We start from the raw sequence: 21,357 nt of genomic DNA, 5'->3' as shown, positions 1-21,357 counted from the left end.
GCCAATTATAAACAGGTGCAGCTCAATAAATTAGAATATGGTGGAGAAGTTTTTGTTTCAGTAGTTCTATTCAAAGAAGTGACATATCGAGTGCTTCTTGCTTACATTTGAAATATGAGATAATTAGAGTTTACGTAGCACGGTGGATCAGCTGGTAAAACGTTGGCCTCACAGTTCTGAGGTTCCAGGTTCAATCCCGGACCCGCCTGTGTGGAGTTTGCACGTTCTCCCCGTGCCTGCGTGGCTTATCTCCGGGTGGGCACTCCGGTTTCCTCCCACATCCCAAAAACAAGCAACATTAACGGGACACTCTAAATTGCCCGTAGGTGTGAGTTTGGCTGTTTGTCTCTATGTGCCCTGCGATTGGCTGGCGACCAGTTCAGGGTGTACCTCGCCTCCTGCCTGTTGACGGCTGGGATAGGCTCCAGCACTCCCCACGACCCTTGTGAGGATAAGCGGCGAAGAAAATGGATGGATGGCTAGACTTTACAGTAAAATTGAAAGGAAAACGTCAATATTGATTCAGCTAGTGTACGCAAAAGTTACATAAATATTGTACCAAAATAAACATTTTCAAAACAAACAGTTCTCCATGGCTAAATGGAAATGTATTATACTAAGAAATTAAATACAATTGAGCTGTATTTTGTCAGCCATTTTTTTGTGTCCCGCGAGAGGAACCCCGCTAAACACGCTTTGAAAAATTCCGTGAGACATTCCTTCATGTCGCAGCATAGTATGCATAATTATTTACATGACTATTTACGTGAGAAAATATACTGTACGCATCTTGTGCAGATGTGCCCACCGGACCAGTCGAAGTACATTTGGTGTTAACTAACGCAAACGTGCTTACACATTTTTCTTTTACAGGAACCGCCGCCCGCCCCCGTTTCAAGTCCTCCTGCCGAGAAGGTAACAAACTAGCAACTTGCCATGACTCCAGTTTATCGACCTCTTGATTGATCATTTGATTAATTGACTGATTGAATGATTTACTCCATTGTCACACATTTTTTCTCATTTTTACATATATAGTACTTAAAGAATATAATGGTAGCCCCAGATGAACAGTATTGAAGTCACTGATGGTGTAGCGGCACACGCGCCTGGCTTTGGTGCGGGCACCGTGGGATCGATTCCCGCTCAGTGATGGCGTCGATATCTGCCCTGCGACTGACTGACTGACTTGGCGACCAGTTCGGGGTGTAGTTGATAGATACATTTGCGATTAATCAATGATGAATGTGTTGTTCCTGTTCACAATGGTCAAATGTCACTGAAATCGAAAGTCTGCATTAAAGCGCTTGACGACGCCGGACGGTTCCGAAACAAATAATCTTAATGGATTAATCGTTATTTTCGCAAGAACAAAGCAACGATAAAAGGAATTCAAATGATGAAAAAATACAAATTGGCATCTCAGTATACTATTACGAAATGATTGATTAAATATTCACATACTCATAAATTGTTGCTATGACACGGATGTGCCCGGGTTAACGATAGTAAGGAAATTCATTCGATTCAATGAAATTTACAAACTTTGTAGTGGTTTGCAAAGCGCTCCCGTCAATCAAAATTTATGTTGGGACTTTTGCGTCATATCAAACAAATGTTTTTAATTTGATTGTTGTCATTTTTGTATAACCGTGCGGGGCATGGTGTCCTGTTCCTTCACGCAGAAAGCCTTGTCCCGCCAGGAAGAGCTGAAGGAGCGAGCCCGGCTGCTGCTGGAGCAGGCCCGCCGCGACGCTGCCATGAAGGCGGGCAACAAGAGCATCCCCAACGCGGGTGTTGCCGCCACGCCCGGGAGGGGCGCCAACGTCTGCGATGTGAGTTTGGAGGTTCTCTTGTGTCGCGCCTGTGCTAATCTGTGCCACTTCGGCCGTGTCAGATGGAAAAACTCTCAATCGTAGGGAATAAATCATAAATGTCGTGCATCTTTTTGGTAAATCGGGGCCCATTTGGGTGAATTCACTTGTCGTAGGTTTTCAAAGTACGAGCCTTCCCCGAGTTTTTCCCCAAAATGGCGACTTCAAACCCAAATGACAAAAATTTCCAATTCAATTTTAGAATTTGGTGTCTATTGGTAAAAGTGATGGCAGGGGCTATTTTTTTCGGAGCAGATTCCTCACAGCAGCAGGCCCCCATTTGCTCATCTGTGGGTGGCAGAAGCGGCAGTAAAACAGGCCAAAGTCCAGATGTCAGAGGGTGAGGAAGAGGAAAGTTGGATATTAGTGTGAAGAATTCAGTCTTAACTCTAATTTCCTTTTCATTTTTGTGCATGGGTCCTTGAGACATTTTCGTGTGTCCTACTATGATAGATAAAACCCCACCGTTTGAAGTCTTTCAGTAAAACTGTAGTTGTGGGAGGCGGCACGGTGGATCTGCTGGTAAAGCGTTGGCCTCACAGTTCTGGGGTCCCGGGTTCAATCCCGGACCCGCCTGTCTGGAGTTTGCATGTTCTCCCCGTGCCTGGGTGGGTTTTCTCCGGACACTCCGCTTTCCTCGCACGTCCCAAAAACGTCCAACATTAATTGGACACTCTAAATTGCCCCTAGGTGTGATTGTGAGTGCGGCTGTTTGTCTCCATGTGTCCTGCGATTGGCTGGAGACCAGTTTAGGGTGTACCCCGCCTCCTGCCTGTTGACAGCTGGGTTAGGCTCCAGCACTCCCTGCGACCCTTGTGAGGGTAAGCAGCAAAGAAAATAGATGGATAGATGTTGTTGGGGGATTCCCCCCCCCCCACACACACCACACACACACACACACACACACACATTTCCACAGTAACTTCTATTGCAACGTGCATCGCTTTCATCTTGTAAGACTGGAAAAATCATCTTGTGTATTTGAGGACAGGTGTAAAGCAGTCTCTCCACCGCACTCTCTTGTCCAAAAATGTCCTCTTGAGCCAAGAGGGGAACCTTCTGCTCATTAACTTGTGCTCACACTCTCTTGACCGTGTCAAAAGCTGTCACGTCAAACCCCCCAAACGGTCCTCCTGCTCTTTGGTCATCCTTTACCCGCACAATCGTCGTGACACGCCAACCAAATGTGCGTCCACTTTTCCCACAGCAAAGCGGCGAGGGAAAAAAAAAAAAAAAAAAAACTACATTTGTGGGCAAAATTGCCAGCACGCTCCACTGAACATAATGCAGTTCAGCAGCAGTTAACAGACGTGGGAGTGAAGTCACATTTGTGCAACTCTTAAGTTGGTCTCAAGTTTTAACTTTCAAGCAAGCCCCCAAGTTACTGTTGCAAAAAGCAAGCAAGTCCAGTCAAGTCTCCCATAAAGTTGAGTCAAGTCAATACTTGGGTCAAGCAAGTCATTAGCTAAGGCGCAGAATCTCAAAATTTCACATAATTTTCACACACATTAGCAACGTTGTATTTGGTATCTCAGTCAGTGGGATTTGACGGGCGCGTATGTGCCCGTGCGGCATCGCACTCGCAAATCTGCACAGTCTAGCATGAAAAATCCCGCGCGTAAAATTTGTTGCGAGTAGAAATACATAGATGTTGAAAGACCTCGCTTATTTTGTGTTAGTCTTGACCAATGTTCCCTCTAAGCTGCGCAACTGCGCAATTGCGCATTTGTCGCAGTCTCAGCACACAAGAGAACCGATCCAGTTCAGTGAACCTCAGCGGCTTTTTATTTTTTTTTTATTTTTTTTTTACTACTTTTACGTCCTAGTTTACCTGACACCGCCCCCTCCGCTCTTAAAGAGGTACACTCATAATTACAAACCAAACTCACACCGTATATCCCACATATCCGCGGGCATGACTGACCACAGCCGTACATTTTTCAAATGGGATTGACTGGCATCCGTACTTGCATTAGTAACAAATTGAGAATCACAAAAACAACAAAACACACGGCAGAAATGCGGAGGTTCAACCTCAAGCAGACGAGACTTTTCAAGACATTGTCAAGTCAAGGCAGCGGGGCATGACGCAGGGGAGAGGTGTGTGCCCTGCAACTGTATGGTCGCCAGTTCAGTTATCTGCCCAAGCGCATGGCGGTTTTGTATCCCTGTGTGTGACACTTAACCAACGTTGCCTTTTCTTGTTTTTATCGGATGTTTGGTGGTGGTCAAAGGGGCCGTCGGTGCTGGATGGCAGCCGCCCTTACCTGTGTAAATGAATAAAATGTGTGCAGTTATAAAGGTCCCGATATAGACCTCGTGCACCTACGTCATAAAATCACGTGACTTTTGTTTACGTCGCCATATTGCCGCTCGAAGAAAGCATTGTTAAATGCTAAGTCAGTTGGAGACGACAGAAAATGCGCCCAGAGTTTTGTCTGATACCGTTAGACGTTTAGAAGGTGAAAATAAAAATTAAATAAACTCGACATAGAGCAGTAGAGTGAGGAAGTCGTCGAGATTTACGCGGAAAAGTTTGAAAGCGTATAAAAGTCTGGACGCATACAAATACTTTGTTCCTGGATCCGTCAGTAATAAATCCCACATAGCGACGGTTTTGACGGCTGGTGAACGCAGAAGCGTGTTCGGCGACACGTTAAACTTTGCCGGAATCCATCAATCTTTTCAGCTAGTATTCAATACACATACCAATATTTAGAGAAATGGTCCCTGGTTTTACACAAACTCGCTTTCATTAACTATGATTGAAAACAAAAAGAGGACGGAGTCGTCTCCACGAAACGTACACGGAAGCGATTGCAGCTACACTTAACCTCCGTAAACCTCTGCGACAGACGCATTGTTCTCAAATGAGCCAATTTTGCATTACAAATACTTCTTGGTAATTTGAGATTGAGAAGAATAATTCCTGTTCTGCATGATAATTATTATTATTATATTTCATGAATGTGAAGTCCATTCATGTGTAGGTATGGCCAAATAAGTACCGAAATTGGTGACTTAAGTCCGACTCCGCCTCAGCGTTAGCCAAAGGAAATGCACACCGGTCAAACACAGACGAAAAAGAACAAAGTCAGTGACATTCATACAAACGCTTGCTTTGGTAAGGAAATATCTAAAAGGCAGCAGCTGCGAGTCGGCAAAGAGAAACGCGTGCCCTTGAATTTTGTAAACCGGAGGCATGCAAATGCATGCACGTAATCCAGAGGAAACAAACAAGCATCCTTTTCCAAGGACCTTCCAAGGTCTGCAGCAGGAGGAAAAGCTCATTAATTCAAAGCCGCCTCGGCCGCACATCTTGAAGGAAGAAGAAGAAGAAGAAGGCGCGGCGCGGCGCATCTTTCCAGATGGTCCGACCGGCCGTCTGACTTTTTCCAAGGACGGGCCACTCTTCGCTAACCCCTCCGCCCGTTCGCCTATTGAATTGTTGACACTTTTTTTAATAGAAGGCATTGATCAAAGGAAGGCGTCAGGCCCCCCGAGGGCAACGTGCTGATAATTGCCAGCGATTCAGATTAGATTACTCGATGTCTTCTTTTGATTAGCGTGCGTGCGTGTGTACGTGCATACGTTTACGTGTGTGTTATCAGTCAAATTCGCCATCTTCCTTGCCGCGCCTCTAAGTAGCTGCCGGGCTGTTTAGCATGCATAAGGTAAGACTTAATTCAATTAAAGCAGCCTGGGAAGTGGCTAAGGAGAAATTGGGGGCGTTGAAGGGAGTGTCGTCTTTGCCGGTTGCCCGTGTAATGTTCATTGCGCGTTTTGCCAAACGAGTCACAGGCCGTTATTATCAGTTTTATGATAATTGAACTCAGGAACGTGTCGGTCAACAACCGCATTTGTCCTCAACTTTGCAAACATGATTATACAGTACAAAAGGGTTGAAATCGTGGTTCGGCACGTCAACCACGTGCATTTCCCTTCCTGGCGCTTCGATGTAACCAGAGTCTTGAGCGTCGTAGTTTACGTCGACAAGAGCTCGCGCATCTACGTCACCCAAATCACGTGACTGGCCATATTGCTGGTCAAACAAAGCATTGTTCAATGCTAAATCCGTTGAGACGAAACGAAAATATATCTTATCGCACGACGGCCAGCGTTTTGTCCGATACAGTTAAACATTTAGAAAGTGATCATGAACGAAGGAGAGACACTTGGCATAGATTTCCCATACTTAATGCCGAAGTCGATGTTTTCACCGACTGCATCTACACATGGGTCTGGTAAGTCGTCGAGATTCACACCGAAAAGTTTGAAAGAGTATAAATGTTTGGACCCATAAAAATACTTTGTTGGAATAAATCCCACATAGTGACGGTTTTGACGGCTCGTGAACGCGGAAGCGTATTTGGCTACACGTTAACCTTTGCCGGAATCCTTCGGTCTTTTCAGTTAGGATTCGATACAAATACTGAAATTTAAATAAATGACCCCCGGTTTGACACAAACTCACATTCGTTAACTATGATTGGGGGGGGGGGGGAAGAGGACGGAGTCGTCTCCACGGAACGTACACGGAAGCGATTGCGGCCACACGTTAACCTCTCTGCTGCGAGAGACGGTTTATTTTCTTTTTTTTAAATTTGCATTGTTCTCAAATGAGCCAACTCGCCATTATAAATACTTACTTTTAAATACTAATTGCTAATTTGAGATTGAGAAGAATAATTCCTACCTGAAATGAAGCGATCGCCACATAGTCGTGTGTATTTTTGGTTGGGCCCCATCCATCATGTTTAATTGCCGAAATTCATTAATATTTCCTTTAATCTTTTCAGCTGGTATTCCATAGAATGATCTCTTTGAATATCTGACTCGTCTGTTGTGACAACCAACAGGTCTCGGGCGATTTGAAAAATCTGCTCAGGTGCAGAGCGGCTAGATTTGACCGGCAATATGGCGCCGCGCAAACTGTAACGTCGCGTGCGCGAGCTCTATGCTAACACATAGCAAAATCATAACTATAGTTAATATATGTATGGAAAACACTCGTAGGCCATATCAGAGGAAAAACAGTAAGTGCGACAAAAACTAAATGTTCCTTCTTGCACTTTATGACAAGATTTTTATGCCGCCCAGCAATTGTCGAACCTGAAATTGTCATTTGTCAGGAGCATCGTAAAACCGAGGACTTAACCTCGCTTTTGTTTTCATTTGACACTTTGTTTTTATATTGGCTACAGTAAGGTAAAATCATCATTACAACAATGCTTGACTCTTGTGGAAACATGAACACCTTGAATGACGTTTAACATAAGTAAAAAACTGCAAACGGGAAATTCTCAAATTAAATGTTTATAAACATTAAATGCAATAAAATCAAAAACTATTTGGCAATATATGATGTCGATATATTATTTTCCGAAAAGCGTAACAATCGTAGTTGTCATATATTTAGGAAAGTCCAATCATTTGTGCAATAGTTGGTGTTTTTAGGGGGGAAATGTAAACCATTACAACAGTTTTGGTTTGCACACAAATGAATGATTAAGCTTCGAAACTACCGTAATTCCCGGCCTACAGAGCGCACCTGGTTACAAGCCTCACCGAGTACATTTGTAAAGGAAATACCGTTTGGTACATACATAAAAGCCGCAGCTGTGTAAAAGCCGCAAGTGCCCACATTGAAACACGAGATATTTGCAAAGAAAGACGGTACACACAAAGAGTTTAACGCTAAAGCTAGCGCTAACACGGCCGGTTAAAATAAAACAGAGACACGCCAGTAAAACAGCAGCAACACGCTAGCGCAGCGCTAACAGGGCTGGTAAAAGTCACTTCCTCGGCACATATATTCCACCGGCCTCATTCTCACCTTTTCCCCTCGAGTGCCCCCTCGCGGCCGTTGGGGGGCAAAAAAATGCACAAATTAGACACATCAGCGCATAAACCGCAGGGTTGCAAGCACGTCAAAAAAGTCGCGGCCTGTAGGCCGGAAATCACGGTATTTGTTTTGCTTCGCTGCCATCTGAAGAGACACGAAGAGGTTGTTTGTGTTTGTTTTTTGGGAACTTTTAGGAGGGAGTCGGGCCTTGTAGGGCCTTTTAAGTTGGCGTCATGACTTGAGGAGGAGCTGAAAGGCGAACATAAAACTTTTGACGTTTTCCCTCTTGAAGTGCTGCAAGCGATTGTGTCAGACATGAGCAGGAGGCATGCGAGCAAGCTCTTCTCTTGACGGCTTGATCGGCTCTCGGGATGCAACGGGGGCCGCGTTCCTCCCGCTCATTAGAACGCACGCTCGTCTTTGATCTCTCCTCGGGCCGATTCAGCCGCGACACATCTGCGCACACTCCAACACACGCGGTGCAAAGGAACTCCCGGGCCAACTATTTAGTTTCATTAGGGGCAATGCTTCAAAAGGAAAGGAGTGAGGCGAGGGAGGGAGGAGGGGTGGGGGCGGTGGGGGGTTGAGGTTGAGAAGAAAAAGGGGGTGCAGGCGATGTTTTAACACAGACGCCCTCCGGTAATATTTGGCCATATTTCGTTACGGGGAGTTGCCACACGAGTCAAAAAATTTCTGGAGAAGAAATGTTGCATTTTAAGTACACTTACACCTATATATATATATATATATATATATATATATATATATATAGAGTTCTGAGGACCCGGGTTCAATCCCAGCTCCGCCTGTGTGGAGTTTCCATGTTCCCCCCTGTGCCTGCGCGGATGCTCTAAATTGCCCATAGGTGCGATTGTGAGTGCGACTGTTTGTCTCTATGTGCCCTGCGATTGGCCGACGACCAGTTAAAGGGTGTACCCCGCTTCCTGCCCCTTGACTGCTGGGATAGGCTCCAGCACTCCCCGCCACCCTTGTGAGGATAAGCGGCAAAGAAAATGGCTGGATGGATAGAATATATCTGTGATACCCAAACAGTTTGCCGGGGTACATTAGTGTGCCGTGAGCGCTCTTCAGAAGTTATCCAATTTTATGTCGTTGCTAAAAAAAAACCATTTATTTCCAATAAATAATGTATCTTTATTCATCTATTTATGCCAGTGAGGCACAATGACACAAAGAACAAAAAAAATCCTTTTCTATTAGATGGCAGGAAGTACATACAGTAATTAATCAATCCATTTTTGGTGACATTTACTTTTGTTGGTGTGCCGTGGGATTTTTCAACTGTAAAACATGTGCCTTGGCTCTATAAAGGCTGGAAATCACTGGTATCGTGAGGATAAGCGGCAAAGAAAATGGATGGATGGATGGATATATTTTATTCCAAAGTAATACAATATAAAACTGTTTATTTTCATGTGCAGGGTATCGTGCTCACCCTGTTGCTACACTAATGATGACAATAAAAGTCACTTTTGTGTATTATATTTAGTCACACTTCTGGCTCACAATTTACATCAATGTGGACCTGTTTAGAACTGCAAAAGCTGCATTTTTTTAATTTTTTTAAATACTCGTAGGTATTAACAGTACATGTAATATTTGAGGAGTTCGAGTCCAAAAGTAGACGTCCACATTTTTTTTTTGGGGGGGGGGGGGGTTAATAAATTATAATTTAAGTTTCTGGTTCCAGATTTAAGATAGTCATTTTATTGACGTTATTTAATGATAATCGTTCGAGCAAATAAGTTGTTTTTGTGTAGAAAATCTTTTTAAATGCACAATCGAACAACCCTCCTTGTAGGCCTGCCTCACTTGATGACTTTTGCCTCTGAACTTTTAATTTGAACAAAATAACACTTCATAACGAGCATGAATAATTTGTATAAAAAGCCACCATATCGGACAAAATGGAAGCTAAACAAATTGCTGCTTTTATTTCATTTTTAAAATAATCACTTAAACAACAACCACCGTCTTTTGTCCGGGAGCCGAAGGGGAGGAAAAGCTGAGGCGGCGGCGACGTCGGGAGGGAGCGCGGAAGGTTCTTGTTTTAGTCACAAAAGGAATGAGTGGGTGTGGGGGGGGTTGGCAGCAGAGTCTGGTTCAGAGTGCGGCCGGCGGCTGGGGAGCCGCCAGGGTCAGCGCAGCGGAGACCCCTGGCGTCCCCTCTGGGGCGAGGGTGGAGGCGTATGTGTGTGTGTTTGGGGGTGGGGGGGGGGGGTCTCACGTCGGCAAAAATCAAACGGGACCCAATTATAGGAATCTCAACGAGTCAGTGAGCAGGGAAGTCTCTTACCTGGAAAACACGGAGGAATGCGTTTGCGTCCCGCAACACACACACACACACACACACTGACACGAACGCACTGTGAACAGGTACAGCCACGTCGCCGTCGTCGCCGTCGTCATCACGGTGACAATTAACATGACTACGCCGCTGTGAAATTACTCCTCTCGTCCGCTAATGAACAAGACGAGCTCAAGCGAGACGAGGCCTCACGGACAAAAGTAACCGGACACGACGCTATTAGCGTGACGTGAATTCTCAAAGTTGAGTTTAAGCAAAAGCATGGAAAAAAAATAAGCCTGAAAGGATGAGTTCAAAAATGAAAGGTGGGAGGAGCACGGTCGCTGGAAAATTAGAAAAGAAGGGCGGTGCCTTGAGATCCAAGTTCAATTTGTTGCGTGACCGTGCTCATATCACAAATCATATTTCCCCGTCGAAACGTACGGCAATGCCATTAATACCTTCCAGCCTCTTCTGAAAAACAGAATTTTTTTTCAAGGTTTCTCAATAAGGAGCACAGCACTGCTTAAGATCTGACTTCATAAAATTATATAGTAATATCTAATTCAATAGAATGTATTAAAAAAAAAAACCCCATCATTTGCCACTTTTTTCTCGTTTGTTTTTGCCCCATTTCAATTGACATTGCGCTGCGTCTTCTGCCGTGTGCGCCGTGGCCACGCCGAAGCGGTCTAATCCACTTTATTTTCATTATACAGCACTTAGCGTCTCTTTATAGCCACTTAAAACATCGTGTGTCAAAATAAAAGTTTTGTAATGGGGGGGGGGGCTGAATCTTGTGCAAGGAGAAAATTTGTCTAATTTATCCATTAATTCGTTAAAAAAATAATCATAATGAACATTTTGAAGATTGTGAAATGTTGAATTTGAGTTGCCTTTCTGAATGATTTTTTTGGAATTGTCCAATTTGTGGAAATGTGAAAACCTCTCAATCGGATTTCCCGAATGATGTGGATTTTTTTTTTTTTTTTTTTTTTGGACATTGGAATGGTTCGAATTGGGTGCGAAATGCATAAGTCGTCATCAGCTTTTTAAGCATTCAGCCAATTTCGATTCATATTTTCCAGCCTTTCAAGGGATCCGAGGAGGCTCGAGGTGTAAATTCAACTTTTGTGCAATAGTGCCCCCCCCCTCCCCCCCCCCCAACACATTCCAAAATTTTGTTTGCGTTATCACTGTAATACGAAACACACGTTCCAATACTTTTGTCAGACAGTTTGGACAAAGGGTGGAGACGGCGCTGGAGAGAAGGAAAGCGTTTGTGAGAGCACAGAGGAAGCAAAGCGAGAGGAGTGGACTTGGGTGACCTTACATGAAAGCAACAGTCACTGTGGGCTACAATTAGGGATGGCAGGAGGGAGAACAGAGGTCAACAGAACACGCACACACACACACTCACTCGTTTTTGTTTTCAAACGGCCACTGTAAAGGGTTTGTTTGAACAAAACTATGCGACAGGTGCTTCTTTATTTCCAGTGACTCGTTTTTGCCTGCACGCTTAAAAACGTCGATACCACTTCGCCAGGCTGACAAACTGCCATAATTTCCGGCCTACAGAGAGCACCTGATTGTAAGCCTCACCCGGCACACTTGTAAAGGAAATACCGTTTGATACATACATACATAAACCGCACCTGTGTGAAAGCCGCAAGTGCCTACATTGAAACACGAGATATTTACAAAGAAAGACGGTACACAGAGAGAATTTTAAAACTTTTAATACATTAGCTTAGCTTAACATAGCAACAACAAAACAAAAACAGCTACGGCAGTTACATAGTAGCAACACGGACGGTAGCACAGCCCTAACAGGGCCGGTTAAAAAAAAAAAAAAAAAAAAAACCTAAATCAATGAGACGCGGCAGTAACACAGCAGCAGAACGCTAGCGTGGCGCCAACTGGCCCGCTTAAAAAAAGCATACTGGTAAAAATCACTGGGACACGGCAGTAACACAGCCGCAACACGCTAGCACTCCACTAACAGGGCCGGTTAAACAAAAAAAAACCACCTAAATCATAAAGACGCAGCAGTAACAAAGCAGCAATGCGCTAACGCTAGGGCGGCACGAGTGCAGCGCTAACAGAGCCAGTTAAAAAAAAAAACATACCAGTAAAAATCACTTAGACACGGCAGTAACAAAGCCACAACACGCTAGCACAGCACTAACATGTCTGGTTAAACAAAAAAAAAAAACACCTAAATCATAAAGACGCAGCAGTAACAAAGCAGCAATGCGCTAACGCTAGGGCGGCACGAGTGCAGCGCTAACAGAGCCAGTTAAAAAAAAAAAAACATATCAGTAAAAATCACTGAGACATGGCAGTAACACAGCAGCAGCATGCTAGCACAGCGCTAACAAGGCCAGTTTAAAGAAAAAAAAAACATACCAGTAAAAGTCCCTTCCTCGGCACATGTATTCCACCGGTCTCACGCTTACCTTTCCCGCTCGAGTGCCCCCTCGCGGCCGTTAGAAAAAAATGCACAAATTAGCCGCATCACCGCATAAGCCGCAGAGTCGAAAGCGTGGGGGGGGGAAAAAGTTGCGATTTATAGGCCAGAAATGACGGTATTCTGCCTTCCCTGAGCGCATTATATATTCAATAAATTAAATTGCTTGATCTTACAAAAAGTCTGCTAGCTTAAAGATGGCAAATATTTGAAAACACCAGATGGTCTCACGATATTAGCACCAATGTTGTCTAAAAGTGTCTTGATACTCGCGCTGACGTCACTCGCGTCGTTTGCCTTCATATTCCTGCGCAACCCACGTGCGCCGTTTTGAGAAGTTGCTGCAGTTCTTCGCCAAGTCTGAGGTGTCGTCACGGCCGGTATTGGCCACGACGCGATAGGGTGGCGTTTCCTCACCGCGTTTTGTCCATTCCCGGTAGCCGTTCTTACGTTCCATTAAAAGGAATAAAGCAACAACAATGGCGACCACGGAGCAGCGTCTCCTCGAACAAACGCACCTGAAAGACCGGACGGCACGTTTAATTATGTTTATTTTTTGGGCACAAATGCAGCGGCTTTCTTCGCACAGCAACCTTTTTGGACGCGCCGGCGTCAAGCCGTGCGTGGCCTTAACTCGAGATAATACATATAAACACAAGCGATGGAAATAAATGTATAAATATACGCTGTGATATTTCAAGGTGAAATATTTTTGTTCACGTTTTGTACAACTGTTTACACCACATTAATTTAAAAAGTGTTTTTGAACAATTTGATTACATTGCAATTTCTTCGTAATTGCAAAACATAATGGCATTTTCAAGTATCCATACTTGGTATCGTAGAGTTCTCAAATACACTGTGTGCGTGTGTCTCACTATTGACAAGCCTGGATTTGGTCATATAAGGGACTGGTGTCAAACTCAAGACCCGTGGGCCTGATCTCGCCCTGTGTGTCCGTTCATGTACCTTGCAAGAGCTTACCGCAATTCCTCGACTGCTGTTCAAAACATGCCATCAAAATGTTTCATAAAATGCAGGCTCAGTTATGTAGTACAGTACGACGAGGGGGATTATTACAATTGCCGCACAGAACACGTGGTGTGAAATTTAACACCTGTGACTGGCGGTCACAACACCCTTTTGCGTTGAAAGCCTTTGTAGCCGTCACACGTGCTTTTTCGGAGCAGTTTATACAGAACAACAACGTGGAGCATAGGATGTGAGACTGCCATCTTCTCTTCAATTCCCAGCCGATAAAGTAGTGCACGTGTGTCGACGTGTTACCTTTGTGACCCGCAAAGTTCAACCGGTGATTTCCTGTGTTTATTTCTCCGGCGCTCAACTGCAATTATCGCGTCGCTCAAAGGGCAAAGCCTTCCCATCTTACTGATGTTTGTGTGCGTGTGTGCGAGCGTGACCTGTTCTACCTGTCCAACTGCACGTGTTCTTTAAGCGCTGACACATAACACCCGTAGTTACACACCGTCGAAACCGTCTCATGAATACAGTTTTGACTTTTATAAATATATTTTTAGTTCTCCATACAGGCTTTTGGCATTTTTTTTTAGACACGTTAGAGTCCCTCTGACATTAGAATGGCAACGGCGGGACTGATACAGCTAGTTTCCTAATGTCTAGATCTTTACGTCGATAAAACAATCTGGCTCCGATTACTCCGGGACATATCTTGGCTTTAAGGTAATGATTAGATTCACATTCCACAGCTTGCAGGAAAAAAAAACCAAGAAAAAAAAAAAGATTTTTTTAATTTGAAATTGTTTTATTTATATTATATATAATATATATTTAATTATATGTATTTATTTTATTATATATACATATTTATTATTATTATTATTTTTACAACGTATATTGTATTAAATATTTTCCTTTTAGGAAAGCGCAACATCGGGAGTCTGCCTTTGTGCTCCGTACCTTAGTTTTAAGCTAACGGTGCGGTTTGCATTGGGGATATACACTAAGGAGCAAAATACAAAATGAGAAATTGTTCATATTCATAACAGCTTCAATCTTTTCTTTTCTGCAAAGTGCTACATCAATAACTTGTCTTCTTTTTAGGGCACAAAGTACCACAGTAACATCTAATTGTGGCATAAATAAAGGGAAAACCGCGACTGTAGCGTGTCGTTTTTTTTTTTTTTTTTTTTTTTTTTGTCACCTTTGGCACTACGAATCAAATTTAACACGTGTAATATTTACAAAAACTCAAATGTCCCGGAATGTCTTGATTCCATTTTTGTCAAAAGGGGGTGTGAAGAAAAGCGGGTGAGAGAGAGGGACAGAAAGGCGGGGGGGGGGTGTGTGGGGGGGGGGGGCTTATCGTCCGTCCCCAGACGGAGTGCCGGATCAATGGGCGTGCGAGGCACAGCCCGCGGCGATCAATGCATTTGATAAAGAATTAAAGAAGAGCCACTGTACTGCGCGCCTATCAAAAGAGCCACCGCGCGCCTTCATTAACATGGTTCGGGGTTTGTACATAAAATACAGAGCAAGACAAGAAGTGCATCATCAAAACATGCGTGATGCAGTGCTTAGCAAATGTTTTGTTAACAAGGTGGAAACGGCAAAAGCATCACGAATGGCTGTCAGGCGCACGCTTTCTCTTTCACTCGATGCAAAAAGTTCAAAAGTAGCATTGTCGATTTTTATTCCTCTCCTGCAATGTGGATTTTCCACCTGTTTTAGCGACATAAGTGTACATGAGGGAATGAGTGTGTGCGCGGAGAGATAGAACGCGGTACTTCCCTTTGAATTTGTTGTCGTTCTGGAAATATAGTTATTTTTTTTACCTGTCGTTTATGCATCAATGTATGTGACAGAAGAGTCTTTGCTAGGATGAAGGGCGACGTTATTAAAACTGTGGTGAGGCCGGCCATGATGTACGGATTAGAGATGGCGGCACGGAAGAGACGACAGGAAGCAGAAACGAAGATGTTGAGGTTCTCGCTCGGAGTGAGCAGGTTAGACAGGAGAAGAAATAAAGTCATGAGAGGGACAGCCAAAGTTGGATGTTTTGGAGACAAGGTCCGAGAGACCAGACATCGATGGTTTGGACGTGTCCAGAGTTGAGAGACGGAGGAAATTGGTAGGAGGACGGTAAGGATGGAGCTACCAAGGAAGAAAGAGAGCGAGAGCGAGGAAGACCAAAGAAAAGGTTGATGGATCTTGTGAGGGGAGGACATGAAGACTTTCGGTGTCCGAGAGGAAGATGCAGGACACGCTGTGGCGACCCCGTAGGGGACGAGCCGAAAGGAAAAGATGATGATTATGCATCCCTGTTGCATACATAGCATAAATGTGGGGGAAAATAAAAAATGCAAAGCTCTCAAGCTCGGACTCCACAGCTGGTGAAGACTGAAAATCCTCTTTTATCCCGTCACCTTTGTGTCCATGTATCTGTCTTCCAGTATTTGTATTATTATTATGATGTAATTTTAACAAAATGGATATGGATTTTCACCTTTCTGCAGTGGACTCCGAGCCCTGCGTTAGACAAAAGGTTGCTGTACCTCTGGAGTTGGGGAAAACTACTTTCGTACTTCTTCCACCCTCATTCAAACAGAACTTTGGCACGGAAAAACCTCACATCTCGTCATTTCTTTCATTTAAACGCCGTGCAACCTCAGCTTGCGTGTTTCGTGTCCGTGTGCGCGTTTGTGTGTTTGGGCGCGCGTGCCCCGTTTTAGTGAATGTGGCCGGGCAAGATAGAGACCTAAAGCACCTCTCGACCGTGAATTAGGCTGTCATGACAAATGTCTGGACCTGCATGACTAGCTGCCAGACTGGCTGGCTATCTGGGAGGTTGGCATTTTTTTTTTTTTTTTTTCCAGATAGTGATTGTGTGTGACTGTGTGGCATCGCCGCGTGCCCACGCCAGCTCTCTGTACGCGGGTAGCGGTGCGTGCCCTCCTCGCACGGAAAAAGAGCAAGTGAGGCGACAAACCTGCTGCCGTTAAAAAAAAAAAAAAAAAAAAAAGAACCTCCAGAGCAGAGAGGGGCCCTCGCCCAGACGCCAAGCCCACCGAGAAGCCTTCTGTCTCAGTCTCCCACTCAAGCGTTGAGCCCCTCTTTCCCCTGGAGGTACTCAGCAGTCAGCGACAGACGGGATTGTTCTTGCCGTCGCCGTTTACAAAAAGTCTCCTCTCTCCCTGGGTTTCCTTTCTTCTGTCAGTACTTCCTGCTGACCGCATGTCTTTCTCATCCTTTTTTCTTTCTTTTTTTTTTTTTTTCCCATCTTCTTGATCACATCACTCAGAGGCTGGTTTGCTTTGCGTGGGTGTTCTTCATGTCTAAGTTGGTGTTTCGGTGCCTGAACGGCAAATAAAAAAATAAAAAAAAAACTGCTGTGATTTTCCAGTGTTTAATAACGGTTTAGAAGCTAACATCAACACTATCCTGTCCACAAGGTGGCGGTATATCCCTACTTGCTTGCGTGTGGTATCCCGTTCAACAGAGTATTGCATAGTCACTACTCGGTAATAGTTGGCTATCACCCTCCACTAAAGAGCTCCCAAATTTCACGAATCTTGAGGTTTTTCCTGAAACGGTTTCCCAGTAAAATGTCACACTATTTGGCACGCCGATTCAAAACAGGATTATTGGCACTTGAGAGTCGGAAATATCGGAATAGCTGTTTTTATTATTGCTCTTCCGACAAGTGAATTGCGTTTTTGAAGACCTCAAGAATGCACCAATGGTTTCCAAGTGGGGGTCCCTGGGAAAAATGTGTGTTAACCGAGGGGTGACCAACACGAACCCCCTCAGTCCTGCCCCCAAGAAATTTTCGACCCAGACACCAGTTTTACAAGTAACATGAAATCAGGTAGCATGGAAGTAAATCTGTGCCACCAGGATTTGAATTTGAAATGCCACAGAAAAAAGGATTTGAATTTGAAATGTTAAGTGATCACATTTTCAATAGTTGTATTGCAGTGTAACTTTTCAATTTTAACGATTCAACCGGCTCCAATTCGCTGTCTGAAATTTGCTGTCTAAAATTCACCGTTTGTACTTCAGGTCAGAACCGAACAGCCAGCCAATCCAGCGACGCTTTCTTAGTATGTGACGTCACTAAGAAAGGGTAACTCCGATTGGCTGGGTCTTCGGTTCTGACCTGAAGTAACCCTGCCTGGTGGCACAGACGGTGAATTTTAGACAGCGAATTGTAGCCGGTTGAATTGTTAACGTTGAAAAGTGACACTGAAATACAACTTTTGAAAACGTGAGCGCTTTACATTTCAAATTCATATCCTGGTAGCACATATTTACTTCCATAAGGTCTATGATAGAGGACGTCTCATGGAGCCATGTCTGAAATTAAACTGGATGTCGCCATTTTGGTGTGAATTCCAAGGCTCGTACTTTGATGGACTTGCCCAAATTAACTCGAGTCACAAGCAAGTATGGCGGACGAAATCGTAAAATAAATTGCACATCTTTTTTGCCGACATCATTTCATGTGGGCGGAGAAGGATGATTCTCCATGGAAAAAGTCAGTTCCTCGTAATTAATAACTACCTTTGCGCTTTTATGTATTTATTTCCATCTTAATGTCCTTTGTTTGGAAAAATTTTAGCCAGTTTTAACAGTTTTAGCGATAATCCATCTTGGTACACGCTGGTTAACATTAAGCATTGTCATTTTAATACATCACGGGCGATAAAGCACATGCTGGTTGATCGTTATGTGATAGCATGTAGCAAGCTCTGGTAAATTTCAATGAAATCATGACGTTCATCGTTTCTTCCATCATTATTCCTCCTAAAATTGGCTCATACTCCGACCTTTATGTATTGTCTTTGTATGACGAACACGTGTTAAAGGCAACACGGACTTCATTGAATCTTCAGTGTTTTCTGGAGACGTTTTATCTGTGATGACACGTCGTCCTTTACGATACCGCGTCCTGTTTTCTAATCAGCGTCTTTATAGCTTGACTGAGCTCAACTGGTGCCCGGTCACATGCATTTTTCCATAGCGTTAATCCTAGCCCCCGGGACAGACAGTCCATTTCCACCATCTCGTGTCCCCCGGAACGGCACCACCAAAAAATGGAACAGGGTGTTTTTCGCATCGTGTTTGGGGCACACGCGCTAGATGCTTATTGCCGTACTTAAACCTGCTGGTTGTGTCCATATCTGCAATCAGCCCATTGCCAGGAGGCCCACTGCCTGTGACATTGCCGTTTTTATCATATTACACTTATAAAAAGCTCCACGAAAAACATATTCAAATGCAAGATAATTACGACGACCAAAGATGGAAAGTCATTTTTGCGGGGGAATGCAAAAATGGGAAATGGAAAGACGAGTCATGTTTATTCATGAACCGGCCGCGCCGCTCTTGCTCGGCTTTTGTTTCTGCTTAGGGAAGCTTTTTGCATGCTAACTAAAAGTTCTGACCACTTTGTCTTGAGCGGAAGTGTTGAAATGGGCAATAATGACGCTTTTAACAGTGGAAATGGGTTGTTTACCTGAAACGGGAGCAAAAATTATTTTTTATAAAATTATAGAGGACCTAACATTCAGCCTTGTGGAATACCACATTGCACTGATCTTCAGAATGCACATGTCGAACACTTGGCTGGCCATTATACTTTCTAAAACAAACACAAAAAAAAAAAAACATTTAGCCTGATGAAAATTGATGTTGCCTATAAACACTTTTCCACATTTTTTTTGTCTTCAGTGTGAGTAGCAAAACTAAAAAAAAAAAAAATTGTAACAGTGTAAAGTGGTTATTGTCTTTGAATCCACCCTTCCATTTTCCAACCCACTTATCCTCACAAGGGGTCGCGGGAGTGCTCCAGGCAAAAGGTCGACTACACCCCGAACTGGTCGCCGTCCCTTGCAGAAGAACCGACAAACATTCGGCCCGGTGCATTGCATTCATTTTCACAGTACAGTTGCTGAAACGTTGTAAAAGTTGTCAACATCGATAAGGCGTATTTATTTGTTCTTCTCTCACTTTTAGTTCTTTGTGTCATCTTTTTCCCATTTTGTGTGTGTGTGTGCGAGATTATCTCCTTAAAGGTGTGTTCCCATCTCCCTTCGGGCGTCCCCTCGGGCGCACACACAGACACTCAGGGAGTGCATTAAAGTCGCCCGCCCTCGACAATGCAGCCCCTTTGTCCCCGGCGCCGACAATGGCTACAAACAAACAATTGACATGGAAATGGAGAGATGTTGCTCATTAGCGGGGCGCTGCTTGTTTTGTTAATGGATAAATGGGAGCCCCGCTTGAATGGGTCGGCACCTTCGAAAAAAAAATCCCCGCTTCAATATGGAGGATCCTGATTAACAGAAAACGGCAGGGAGGGAGAAGGAGTTACCGGGAGAGCAACTTCTGGAGGTCGTGGCGCTTAAGGTGCGCCCAAGATGCTTTGTGGTTGCGTGCGTTGCTTTAACTTGACACCGGCGTTTTAAAACAGCGACGCCATGATGCGAGCGCCGATCTGTCCTTGTCGTTATTTACCTGCCATTTAAGTGTTTGCTCACCGTGTGTCGGCTAAGATTGGATCGCTGCTGAAAATGGCATTTCTGCCATTTTCACCGATTGCAGTGGCTCGATACTGTACAGTGTGTAGATTGCGTGCGCGTCCGTGTACGGATTTATTTTGATGAGGCTTTCAAGTGAGACGGGGACACAATCCTTCCCATGGAAATCGATAGTTGTAAATAATTTGTCAAAACGGGATAGCTTTTGGGAATAAGTATGACTGTCCAGTGTAAGTCATTAAAATTTGGTAGCTGTCGGGGAAAATCTTTATGGTGAGTTTGTGTTTCAAGAAAATGGGTCGACTTCAAGCCAAAATGGCAGCCAGACGTCGTGTATCTTTTCAAGTGCATCTTGAGACTTTTATTTTAAATTCGCCCACCAAAATTCATCGTTCCAAGTGAAACTTCTGTTTGATTGGAAACTGTAAAAGCTCGGTTAAATGCAGAGGGTTGCGTCAGGAAATGCTTCCGGCTTAAATCAGTGCCAAACAAATATGAGCGTTCATCCAAAGTGGGGACTTTGACTGTTGGATCTAAGGCAGGAAATGCTCGGGAGTTGGTTGGCAGGTTGGTTGGGTCTGAAGGAGACCAGGTGGAAAGGCAGTAAGGTTAGAAGTTGAGGGGCAGGGTTCAAATTATTTGACCTTGATGTAGATGGGAAGAGAAATGTGGTTAGTAGGGGTGATTTTTAAAGGAAGAGAGCTAAGAATGTCTTGGAGGTGAAAACAGTATCAGATCGAAATGTGTCCAAAATGGCTGACTTCCTGTTTCATTTAAGGCATGGCTTGTTGAGACTTTGTGGATGGACTTGCCGACCAAATTTCATGTGTCCAAATGAATCTAGCTTCAGGTGCTGAGTTGTGAAATTATCAGACTAGGACTGGTCAACTGGTTGATGCCAGTTTTCTCCGGTTACTCCAGTTTCCTCCCTAGTAAAACCAAAGTACAACAGAATATATGTGCGTGAATGAGAGGGGTGGAGGGGGAAGAGTGAGGCTACAGGGAGATGAGATAGCAAGGGTGGACGACTTCAAATACTTGGGGTCAACGATCCAGAGTGTGGTAAGGAAGTGAAGAAACAGGTCCAAGCAGCTTGGAACAGCTGGCGGAAGGTGTCTGGTGTTCTATGTGACACAAGAGTCTCCGCTAGGATGGAGGGCAAAGTTTATAAAACAGCGGTGAGGCCGGCCATGATGTACGGGTTAGAGACGGTGCCACTGAAGAAACAACAGGAAGCGGAACTGGACGTGGCAGAAATGAAGATGTTGAGGTTCTCGCTCGGAGTGAGCAGCTTGGATAGGGCTAGAAATGAGCTCATTAGAGGGAGGGACGGCCAAAGT

At 44.3% G+C, this 21,357-nt stretch overlaps 1 protein-coding gene across 2 annotated transcripts in view; it reads left to right on the top strand.

The window, feature by feature from the left end:
• The window catches only part of ehbp1 (EH domain binding protein 1), a 151,319-nt gene that overhangs the window by 82,296 nt on the left and 47,666 nt on the right, over positions 1–21,357 (top strand). For both annotated transcript variants that reach the window (XM_061836575.1, XM_061836576.1), the window contains exons 14-15: positions 874–915; positions 1,686–1,835. In XM_061836575.1, coding sequence (XP_061692559.1) covers positions 874–915; positions 1,686–1,835 — 192 coding nt within the window. The remainder of the gene's footprint in view (positions 1–873; positions 916–1,685; positions 1,836–21,357) is intronic.

This window comes from Syngnathoides biaculeatus, chromosome 12 (genome assembly GCF_019802595.1).
Source record: "Syngnathoides biaculeatus isolate LvHL_M chromosome 12, ASM1980259v1, whole genome shotgun sequence".
NCBI lineage: Eukaryota > Metazoa > Chordata > Actinopteri > Syngnathiformes > Syngnathidae > Syngnathoides > Syngnathoides biaculeatus.
Note: the sequence above shows the minus strand (reverse complement) of the source record. Positions and strands in the feature narration are given on the sequence as shown.